Source organism: Sus scrofa, chromosome 3 (genome assembly GCF_054392235.1).
Source record: "Sus scrofa isolate SSC_HxYL_T2T_F1_AM1 chromosome 3, Sscrofa_HxYL_maternal_Yorkshire_Landrace_v2.0, whole genome shotgun sequence".
In the NCBI taxonomy this organism is placed as follows: Eukaryota; Metazoa; Chordata; class Mammalia; order Artiodactyla; family Suidae; genus Sus; species Sus scrofa.
The window spans coordinates 54,561,291-54,573,898 of record NC_139385.1 but is presented as its reverse complement, the minus strand read 5'-3'; the positions used below and the strand labels follow the sequence as shown (position 1 = coordinate 54,573,898).

The 12,608-nt window shown below is 40.1% G+C and overlaps 1 protein-coding gene across 1 annotated transcript in view; it reads left to right on the top strand.

Moving 5' to 3' along the window:
* LOC110258096 (coiled-coil domain-containing protein 30-like) overlaps positions 1–12,608 on the top strand; it is a 97,767-nt gene that overhangs the window by 21,860 nt on the left and 63,299 nt on the right. The window contains 1 exon segment of the mRNA XM_085018425.1: positions 2,612–2,761. Within this exon segment, the coding sequence (XP_084874551.1) occupies positions 2,612–2,761 (150 nt within the window).

Below are 12,608 nucleotides of genomic sequence, written 5' to 3'. Positions count from 1 at the left end.
CCTCAGCTAACTGGCCACCCTTGCCCTTGCCCTCGAATCACTGCATCTTGGCCACTCCTGTAGTGAGCAGGCTCTGCAGGGACCTACGGCTGATGCAGGCGGCCCTTCTCTTAGAAAAGGACTGCTCTTCACTGGCATCCACTGAGCATTCGTGGGGAATGTGGTGCCAGACCATTGTAAAGAATGTGGTGTTGTGTCCTGAATACAGTAGAGGGAGAACAACTATTTTGCTGCAAACTATACATCTGAGAAGTATTTACTGAGCACATACTGCATACTAGTCACAATGTTAGGTGACACAAGGGTTTATAAAACTATGTAAACAAATTAAAGGGAGAGCTAATAAAAAAAGTTTAATGACACCTTTAGTCTTTTTTTCCTTTCTTTTTTGTCTTTTTAGGGCCACACCCGCAGCATATGGAGGTTCCCAAGCTAGGGGTCAAACAGGAGCTGTAGCTGCCGGCCTACACCACAGTCACAGCAATGCCAGATCCAAGCCACATGTGTGACCTACACCACAGCTCATGGCAAAGCTGGATCCTTCACCCACTGAGCGAGGCCAAGGATCAAAGCTGCATCCTCGTGGATCCTAGTCAGACTCATTCCTGCTGAGCTGCAACGGGAACTCTGACACTTTTGGTTTAACACATAAATTCTAAAATAAAACTATCTCTTTTTAAGATTCATAAATCTTATTTTTAGGGTTTTTTTTAATTGTTTTTTTTGTTTGTTTTTTTTTTTTTGTCCTTTTGCCTTTTCTGGAGCTGCACCTGAGGCATGTGGAGGTTCCCAGGCTAGGGGTCGAATCGGAGCTGCAGCCGCTGGCCTACGCCACAGGCACAGCAACGTGGGATCCAAGCCATGTCTGCAACCCACACCACAGCTCACAGCAACGCCGGATCCTTAACCCACTGAGCAAGGCCAGGGATCGAACCCGCAACCTCATGGTTCCTAGTGGGATTCCTTAACCACTGCACCACGATGGGAACTCCCTTATTTTTAGTTTTAACAGAGCAGTGAAGACGGCACTGCTGGCACTGTGCATTATGCCAGTAGGCACTTGGTCTGTAAGAGACTCTTCTGTTTTGTTCTGAGATATTATTCACGATCCTAGTCCTATTGTGGAGAAAATAGCCACTCTCACACGTCCCTGTAAGACGTGTGAATTGGTCTAAAACCTGTGGAGACAGCTTGACATTATTATTAAATAAATAATGACCTTTGTCCTAGCAAAGTCACATCTCATAAGTTGTTCTAAAGACATGGTTTGTAATAGTATTGTTTATATTACCCAAAGATTGGAATCAACCTACATGTCCATCAGTAGAGTTTTAGTTAAAGAAGTTATAGTATATCCTTCAGTGCAGCTGTAAGAGAAGACAATTCTATATATTTTATGTGTAATATAAAAAATCACCAAATATATTTTTTTAAAAACAAGTTGCAAAAGTATACATAATATGCCATCATTTGTGTAAAAAATGTGTGTATGCTGGAGAACTCTGTAGCAGTATTTGTTTATATATGCATGAATAAATCTCTAGAAGGGTGCACAAGAAGCTAATACCAGTGATTACCTATTTGATGGTGGAAAACTGGGAAGAAGACTTGATACAGGAAAGAGACATTTCATTATGTAGCTTAGCTTATACACACACTAAGCTATGTGAATGTATTATATATTGCAAAAATTAAGTAATTTAATTTTAAAATTAAAATCTATCTAGTCAAGAAGTTCCCACTGTATTGCAGTGGGATAAGAATCCGACTGCAGGAATTCCCATTGTGGCTCAGCGATATTAAACTGACTAGTATCCATGAGGATTCGGGTTCCATCTCCGGCCCTGCTCACTGGGTTATGGATCTGGCATTGCCTTGAGTTGCAAGTACACTGCAGACACAGCTCAGATCCAGAGTTACTGTAGCTATGGCATAGGCCAGCAGCTGCAGCTCCAATTTGACCCCTGTCAAAAAACAAAACAAAACAACGAAAAAGAATCCAACTGCAGCAGCTCAGGTCGCTGTGGAGACACAGATTTGATCTCCAGCATGCTACAGTGGGTTAAACGAGCTGGTGTTGCCACAGCTGTAGCATAGGTCACAGCTACAGCTGGTCGGTGGCCCAGGGATGTCCATATGCCATGGGCGCTGCCAAAAAAAAAAAAAAAAAAAAAAAAAAAATCTAGTCACATTCTTTGCTTTAGATGATATTTTTTCTTCTACTTTTTCTTGTTCTTCTTATTATTTTTTTGTCTTTTTAGGACCATATCTGTGGCACATGTAATTTCCCAGGCTAGGGGTCATGTTGGAGCTGCAGCTGCTGGCCTATACCACAGCCACAGCAACTCAGGATCCAAGCCGTGTCTTTGACCTACACCACAGCTTGCTGCAATGCCAGAGCTTTTAACCCACTGAGTGAGGCCAGGGATCGAACTGGCATCCTCATGGATACTAGTTGGATTCTTAACCTGCTGAGCCACAGCAGGAACTCCTAGATGAGATTTTTATGTTAGCATTATTGTTTGCTGTTTATATGGTATTTCCCCAATTGGAAAAATAGGTCACACTTAAACGTTTTATTTGTAAATTTTTTTTTTTCATTTAGGATTTCGGATCTGCAGCAGAAATTAGAACATGCTCATAAAGTCTGTCTCACAGACACTTGTATTTTGGGGAAGAAGCAATTAGAGGAAAGGATAAAAGAAACAATGGAAAATGACGCTAAAATAAAGCAAAACTATCAGGAAGAGCAACAGAAGAGGTAAGAGGAGCAGAGAGGTCATCTTTTCCTGAGCTAACCAGCACTGAGTTTATCAGCAGGTCTGTTTACCACTGGGTGTCCTCTCTATCCCCACTCAAGTAAACTCCATCTCAAAAGGTCATGTATGGTATCACACTGTATTCTAATCGTTTATCTTCTTGTTTGCCTTTCATGCTGGAGTGTGGATTTTTTTTTTTTTGGTCTTTTTAGGGCTGCACTTGCAGCACATGGAGGTTCCCAGGCTAGAGGTCAAATTGGAGGTGTAGTTGCCAGCCTGTGCCACAGCCACAGTAACGCCAGATCCAAGCCACACCTGTATGACCTACACTACAGGTTACGGCAATGCCAGATCCTTTAACCCACGGAGCACAGCCAGGGATCGAACCCACATCCTCGTGGATACTAGTTGGGTTCGTTAACCACTGAGCCATGACAGGAACTCCTAGAGTGTGGAATCCCTAAGGGCAGAGATTATTGGTTGTTCTGGAACACGTTGTGCCCCTGAAAAGCTTCTTGAGTGAATGGATTACCTATGAATTATGCCTGTGAAATATACATGGGATTTCCTTTTCTAACTTGAGCATGACTGGCACAAAGTACAAACTAAAATGAGGTTGGTGTTTTGTATTTATCAGCTGATTTTCTTCAAAGAAGATCCAAGTACTTATAAGCATCTTAATTATTAACAAGCTGCTACTGGACAGGAGCTGTCATATTTTTTTCTAAAATTATTCTGATTATTATTAAGATTCTTACTTAAATGATCTTCTTACATACCCTAAACTTCAGTAACCAATGCTTCTTATTTCTCTGTCACTCAGAATGTTTCACATAGGTCTTAAGAAAAAGGTGGTGGTTCTAACTACTGAAAAGATATACAGACATTCACGTAAACTATTAAGCTCAGAAATTTACTTTCAGCTCTAGTAGAAAGCTCTAGCATAGGGCCCGGCATTCAATAGGTGTTCAGCAAATACATACTGAATAAATGAATGTTTGAGTAAGTGAGTGAATGAAAGAATATATGAATGAATAATGGATTCACTTGGGTGCAATAGAAAACAGTTGTCTCACTGCTTCTTCTCCCAGATGACATGCTCCTCCTGTCTTAATACAACTAGATCCCAGATAATCTATGAGAAGTAGTTTATACCTATATAATAAGTATGGCTCTTAAAGCATTGCTCACAAAGCAAGAGAAAGCCCTCAGGCAAACATGCAGTGTGGCAAAACAAAAGCAATGCATGTTAAACAAACTCCTCGGTCAATTGGCAGATAATGCTAGCAGCCCCAGGTTCGAGAGACACTAAGGAAGTTTGCCACAAGGTAAGACAGCTGAAGGAGAGACGCTAGTGTCAGGCTGGGAACCTCAAAGGAACTGGGGTGTTCTTAAAATTCAGCCCCAGCTTTCTAAGAAGATCTACATTATCTCTGAAAGAAAGCAACTTCAGTTTAGATACTAGGGACTCCCGTACATCAGATAAAAGCTTAAAAACAAAAATCACCAGATAACACAAGGCATCTGGTTACCATGAATGAAAGTCAGTAGAAAAAACAAACGCCAGATTTTATAAAGAAACAAAAGATGTCGTCCAAGAATTAAACAGGAAAGTGGCTATTTAACTGTCCCTAAACCTGGTTTCTTATGACCGATGTGGGAATAGGGATGCCAGTTCTATACGTCTGTGAATAACGGATGAAAAGCAATTGGTAGGAAAGTTATTTTCCACAAAACAAGAGCCTAGGACACAATGAGGAAAGCAACCCCATGGGGATATTTAGGTTGTAACCTACTTTTTTCACTTAAAATAGTATAATCTATTTACCTGCCATTAAATCTTATTCTAGAACATTATTGTAATAATATGCCATAATTTGTTTGCTCAATCCTTTATTGTTGGACATTTATGTTTCTTCCCCGATTCTTGCTATAGCAAAGAATAGCATAGTATATAACCTCGTAGCCAAATTTTTGTGCATATCCTTTATTTCCTTGGGATAAAGTCCAGCAAGTATAATTATAACTGCTTATTGTAAACTTTCAAATAGTAAAGAGCTATGAAAATAAAAGGCTTCAGAATTTGACCCTTCAGCAATAATCACGTTAAGTGGTTGCTCCATATTTCTCAAACTTTTTCCATGTACGCATATGTATCTTTTATTATTTTTGTTTTGTTTTTAAAAAGTTGAATCATTTTATGCATCATTTGCTTGGGAGTTTGCATTTTTCTAATGAACAATATAACATGGGCATCTTATTAGCCACTTAGTAGCTGCATCATCTTGGGTAAGTTTCTTATCCTCTGTGCCTGTCCATACCCACCTGATAGCATCACTGTGTAGACTGCATGAGTTGTTAGCAGTTGGCTTGTGGCATCGTCATGCACATAGAAAGCCCTTGTATCTGTCATGGTGCCCTCAGAGAAGTAAAACCAATAGAAGGAACATGTATTTAATAAGAGGTTTGTTACAGAGAGTTGGTCTCACGCAATTGTGGAAGCAGGCTACACAGTCTGCAAGGCTGTCTTTGTGTCTTATGCTGGAGCTTGAAGTCTGCAGGGCAAACAGTCAGGAAGTAAAGATGGATATAAAGTGAGGGAGCTGGAACCCATGAGCACAAGTCAAACCCACAAGGCTAGGCTCAAACCCAGGTCCGTCTCACTGCCTCCAGCCTTGATGAAATAGGGAAAAGCTAGTCCCCTTCGCCAAGGAGCTGAACAGCCACCTGGCCCTGGAGATGGAGAGGAGGGAGGATCGAAGGGAGGGGGAGCCATGGCACACCAAGGCGAGCAGCACATCATCAGCACTAGTGTGAGCTGCAGAAGCCCCTGCTCCAACTTTCCAAGAGTGAAAACCAAAGTGCTGCGCTCCACCTGCAAATCATGCACAGATAGGACTCTGGTAGCCCACTCTGCCCAGAAACATCCATGGAAGGAATTCTGGCCAAGGTGACAGTTTTACACAGCCGCTGCTACCCAGGGTTATTGTTGTTGTTATTTCTGCATTTGATGTTTCCATTACTGTTGTTGGAATCTTCTTCTCCTTCTTCTTCTCCTTCTTCTCCTTCTCTTTCTTCTCCTTCTTCTCCTTCTCCGTCGCCACTGATGTTCATGGAGCACCTTCAGCATTGAAGGAGCTAGGCACTGGGCACTGGAGTGGACAGTGATGAGAAGATTCGTTCCCTGCTTATTTTATCTGCTTCTGCATGGAACAATGTTTATTCTATTGTTTGAACAGACAATGGGAGATAAAATCATATGCATTTTTTAAACTCCCAGTCTGCTTTCAGAATCATAGGTGCACATAGAGGGCCCCAAACAAACTGAACCCAAACAGACCCACACCAAGACACATCATAATAAAAATGGCAAAAGTTAGTGATAAAGAGAGGATCCTAAAGGCAGCAAGAGAAAAACAGAATGTTATCTACAAGGACATAAGAATATCAGCTGATTTCTCTACAGAAACACTACAGGCCAGGAGGGAATGGCAAGAGATATTTAAAGTGCTCAAAGGAAAAAATATGCAACCTAGAATACTCTATCCAGCAAGAATATCATTTAAAACAGAAGGGGAAATAAAAATTTTTCCCAACAAACAAAAACTTAAAGAATACAGCAACACAAAACCCAGGTTAAAGGAAATATTGAAAGGGCTTCTCTAAACCAAAAAGAAAGGAAAGAACGGGAAGAAAAAAGAAAAGGAAAAAAAAGAAGAAGAGGAAGAACTAGGAGTGAGGAAACCGCAATCAGAGAGCAGGCACTCAAATAAGCCAGCATACAGATTTAATCATGAACATGCTTCAAACAAAATAAAATTAAAAAGAAAAAAATAAAAAAGAGTCATCAAAACCATAAAAATGTGGGCAAGGGATGTTAGGAAGTAAATTTGTTTGTATGTTGCTCTTCTTAATTTTAACATAGTAATGAAGTGTTTGAACTTACAGGACCATCAGGCTAAAACACACAATTATGGGAAGGGGTTAGTATACTTAAAAAACAGGGCAACCACAAGCCGAAACCAAATATTGCATTTGCAAAAAATTTAAAAAAAAAACACTCAAGCAAATAATAACAGGAGACCATCCAACCAAAAAAGAAAAAAAAAAGAAAAGAAAGGAAGAATGGAGAACCATAGAATCAACTGGAACATGAGGTTCAAATGGAAATAAATAATCATCTATCAATTATCACCTTAAATGTCAATGGACTGAATGCCCCAATCAAAAGACACAGAGTGGCTGAGTGGATAAAAAGGCAAAAACTTTCAATATGCTGCCTACAAGAAACTCACCTTAGGACAAAAGATACATATAGATTGAAAGTGAAAGGGTGGGGAAAAATATTTCACGCCAATAGACAAGACAGAAAAGCGGGAGTCGCAACGCTCATATCAGACAAAATAGTCTTTAAAACAAAAGACATAAAGACAAAGAAGGACACTACTTAATGATTAAGGGATCCATCCAAGGAGAGGATGTTACTATCGTCAACATATATGCGTCAAATATAGGAGCACCCAGATACATACAACAAATATTAACAGACATAAAGGGAGATATTGATGGGAATACAATCATAGTAGGAGACTTGAATACCCCCCTCACATCAATGGACAGATCCTCTAGACAGAAAACCAATAAAGCAACAGAGATCCTAAAGGAAACAGTAGAAAAGTTAGACTTAACTGATATCTTCAGGACACTACATCCAAAAAAAGCAGAATACACATTCTTCTCAAATGCTCATGGAACATTCTCAAGAATCGACCACATATTGGGACACAAAGCTAATCTCAATAAATTTAGAAGCATAGAAATTATCTCAAGTATCTTCTTTGACCACAATGCCATGAAATTAGAAATCAACCATGGGAAAAGGAAAGAGAAAAAACCTACTACATGGAGACTAAACACCATGCTACTAAAAAACCAATGGTTCAATGAGGAAATCAAGAAGGCCATTAAAAACTACCTTGAAACAAATGATAATGAAGACACAACCTCTCAAAATATATGGGATGCTGCGAAAGCGGTGCTCAGAGGGAAATTTATAGCAATCCAGGCCTTTCTCAAAAAAAGAAGAAAGATCCCAAATTGACAACTTAACCCTCCACCTAAACGAATTAGAAAAAGAAGAACAAAAAAGTCCTAAAGTCAGCAGAAGGAAGGAAATTATAAAGATCAAAGAAGAAATCAATAAAGTAGAGATTCAAAAAACAATAGAGAAAATTAATAAAACCAAGAGCTGGTTCTTTGAAAAGGTGAACAAAATTGACAAACCCCTGGCCAGACTCACTAAAAAGAGGAGAGAAAGAACCCAAACAACCAAAATTATAAATGACAAAGGAGAAATCACAACGGATACAGCAGAAATACAACAAACCATAAGAGAATACTATGAACAACTGTATGGCAACAAGTTTGACAATCTGGAAGAAATGGACAATTTTCTAGAATCTTACAGCTTGCCAAAACTGAATCAAGCAGAAACAGACCAACTGAACAGACCGATCACTAGAAATGAAATTGAAGAGGTCATAAAATCACTCCCTACAAATAAAAGTCCAGGACCAGATGGCTTCACAGGTGAATTTTATCAAACATATAAAGAGGAATTGGTGCCCATCCTCCTTAAACTCTTTCAAAAGTTTGAAGAAGAAGGGATACTCCCAAAGACATTCTATGATGCCACCATCACCCTCATTCCAAAACCAGACAGAGATACCACCAAAAAAGAAAACTATTGGCCAATATAATTGATGAATACAGATGCAAAAATTCTCAACAGGAGTTCCCATCGTGGCGCAGTGGTTAACGAATCCGACTAGGAACCATGAGGTTGCGGGTACGATCCCTGCCCTTGCTCAGTGGGTTAACGATCCGGCGTTGCCAGTGAGCTGTGGTGTAGGCTGCAGACGTGGCTCGGATCCCGAGTTGCTGTGGCTCTGGCGTAGGCCGGTGGCTACAGCTCCGATTAGACCCCTAGCCTGGGAACCTCCATATGCCGCGGGTGCGGTCCAAGAAATAGCAACAACAACAACAACAAGACAAAAGACAAAAAAAAAAAAATTCTCAACAAAATCTTAGCCAACCGAATCCAAGAACATACCAAAAAAATTATACACCGTGACCAGGTTGGGTTCATCCCAGGTTCACAAGGATGGTTCAACATACGCAAATCAATCAGCATCATACACCACATTAACAAAAAAAAAGTCAAAAATCATATGATCATCTCAATAGTCACAGAAAAAGCATTTGACAAAGTCCAACATCCATTCATGATAAAGTCCCTCGCCAAAGTGGGTATAGAGGGAACATTCCTGAACATAACCAAAGCCATTTATGAGAAACCCACAGCAAATATAATCCTCAATGGGGAAAAACTAAAAGCCTTCTCACTCAAATCTGGAACAAGACAGGGATGCCCACTCTCACCACTGCTCTTCAACATAGTTTTGGAAGTCCTAGCTATAGCAATTAGACAAACAAAAGAAATAAAAGGCATCCATATAGGAAGAGAAGAGATCAAACTGTCACTGGATGCAGATGACATGATACTATCCATAGAAACCCCTAAGGACTCAACCCCAAAACTCCTTGAACTGATGAATAAATTCAGCAAAGTAGCAGGATATAAGATTAACATTCAGAAGTCAGTGGCATTTCTGTATACCAGCAATGAAATATTAGAAAAGGAGTACAAAAATACGATTCCTTTTAAAATTGCACCTCACAAAATCAAATAACTTGGAATACACCTGACCAAGGAGGTAAAGGACCTATGTGCTGAGAACTATAAAACTTTAATCAAAGCAATCAAAGAAGATGTAAAGAAATGGAAAGATATTCCATGTTCCTGGATTGGGAAAATCAACATTGTAAAAATGGCCATACTACCCAAAGCAATCTACAGATTCAATGCAATCCCTATCAAATGACCCATGACAGTTTTCACAGAACTAGAACAAACAATCCAAACATTTATGTGGAACAAGAGAAGACCCAGAATCGCCAAAGCAATCCTGAGAAACAAAAACCAAGCAGGAGGCATAACTTTCCCAGACTTCAAGAAATACTACAAAGCCACAGTCATCAAAACAGTGTGGTACTGGTATCAAAACAGACAGACAGACCAATGGAACAGAATAGAGAATCCGGAAATAAACCCTGACACCTATGGTCAATTAAGCTTTGACAAGGGAGGCAAGAACATAAAATGAGAAAAAGAAAGTCTATTCAGCAAGCATTGCTGGGAAACCTGGACAGCTGCATGCAAAGCAATGAAACTAGAACACACCCTCACACCATGCACAAAAATAAACTCAGAATGGCTGAAAGCCTTCAATATATGACAGGACACCATCAAACTCCTAGAAGAAAACATAGGCAAAACATTCTCTGACATCAACCTCATGAATATTTTCTCAGGTGAGTCTCCGAAAGCAATAGAAACTAGAGCAAAAATAAACCCATGGGACCTCATCAACCTGTAAAGCTTTTGCACAGCAAAGGAAACCCCAAAGAAAACAAAAAGACAACTTTCGGAATGGGAGAAAATAGTTTCAAATGAAGCAACTGACAAGGGCTTTATCTCTAGAATATATAAGCAACTTATACACCCCAACAGCAAAAAAGCCAATCAATCAATGGAAAAATGGGCAAAAGACCTGAATAGACATTTCTCCAAAGAAGATATACAGATGGCCGATGAGCACATGAAAAAATGCTCAACATCGCTGATCATAAGAGAAATGCAAATCAAAACTACCATGAGATACCACCTCACACCAGTCAGAATGGCCATCATTAATAAATCCACAAATAACAAGTGCTGGAGGGGCTGTGGAGAAAAAGGAACCCTCCTGCACTGTTGGAATGGAAACTGGTACAGCCACTATGGAGAACAGTTTGGAGATACCTTAGAAATCTATACATAGACCTTCCATATGACCCCGCAATCCCACTCTTGGGCATCTATCCTGACAAAACTCTCCTTAAAAGAGACATGTGCACCCGCATGTTCATTGCAGCACTATTCACAATAGCCAGGACATGGAAACAACCCAAATGTCCATCGACAGATGATTGGATTCGGAAGAGGTAGTATATATACACAATGGAATACTACTCAGCCATAAACAAGAATGACATAATGCCATTTGCAGCAACATGGATGGAACTAGAGACTCTCATACTGAGTGAAATGAGCCAGAAAGACAAAGACAAATACCATATGATATCACTTATAACTGGAATCTAATATCCAGCACAAATGAACATCTCCTCAGAAAAGAAAATCATGGACTTGGAGAAGAGACTTGTGGCTTCCTGATGGGAAGGGGAGGTAGTGGGAGGGATCAGGAGCTTGGGCTTATCAGACACAACTTAGAATAGATTTACAAGGAGATCCTGCTGAGTAGCATTGAGAACTTTGTCTAGATACTCATGTTGCAACAGAAGAAAGGGTGGGGGAAAATGTAATTGTAATGTATACATTAAGGATAACCTGACCCCCTTGCTGTACAGTGGGAAAATAATATATATATATATATATATATATATATAAAAAGAATCATAGGTGCACATAGAGTGGCCCTTTCCACCATGTACCTCACACATCTTTCTGGCACCAAGGAGCACCTGCAGAAACAGCACCCAAGCCTCAATATTTGAGGTGTCAGTTGCCTTCTAATTCCAGATTTACTGGGGCACAGGCAGAGGAGCAGAACTGATGCCCAGCTAGCCTTGTCCAGATGACAGAAGATCTTTGCCTATTTGCTGTTCATCATGGGCCAGCTTATTTTTTGTCAAGCTACAATCATTTTCTACATGGGTTTGGCTCTTTTCTGAGTTTCTTTGGTTTTGGATATAGCAAAAACAAAAAAGCCACCAAACTGAAAAATATGACTATTTGAACAGTTTTTTAGAAATTTTCGATTTTGATTTCTACTTTATTGTATTCTTGTGTTTATAAGTAAGTAGGAATTTTCAAATCATATTAAGTGAATAAGATTTTAAAGAATTAGTGGAGCTCCCTTTGTGGCTCAGCTGGTTAATAACCCTGACTAGTATCCATGAGGATGAAGGTTTGATCCTTGGCCTCACTCAGTGGGTTAAGGATCTGGTGTTGTCACAGGCTGTGGTGTAGGTCACAGTCATAGCTTGGATCTGGCATTGCTGTGACTGTGGTGTAGGCTGGCAGCTGCAGCACCAATTTGACCCTTAGCCTGGGAAATTCCATATGCCTCAGGAGTGGCCCTAAAAAGGAAAGGAAAAAATTAACGAATATGGAAATCATGGAGGAAATTGTTGTGAAGTAATTTATCAAAAATAAATATGACTCCCTGTTTTTCTCCATTAGTCCAATAATTTGACTTTAGAATAAAATCTTTTCAAAAATGTATGAATCATTTCATAGGCTTTTATCTAGTATTTCATATGATAGTCATAGCAATCCTATGTGGAAGGCAAGGCTGGGGTCATTTCATGCCACTACATGGTCAGTGGAGGGAGGTTTGGAGATGCCCGGTGGCCTGAGAAGCCACCTGGGTAGCAAGCAGTACAGTGAGAAACCAGGTAATCTGACCACCTTTGTGTTCTTTCCAATGCTGGCTCAGATCCCGCTGTTACAGGTTCAGTGTACTTCCAAGTTCCGAATTTTAGATTTCTTTTTTTGGCCATCCTGCAGCAAATGGAGCTCTCAGGCCAGGGATCAGATCTGAGCCACAGCCACAAACTAAACCACAGCTGCAGCAATGTCAGATCTTAACCCACTGTGCTTGTGATGAAATATGAGTTCCAGCACTCCCAAGATGCTGCTGATTCCATTGCACCACAGTGGGA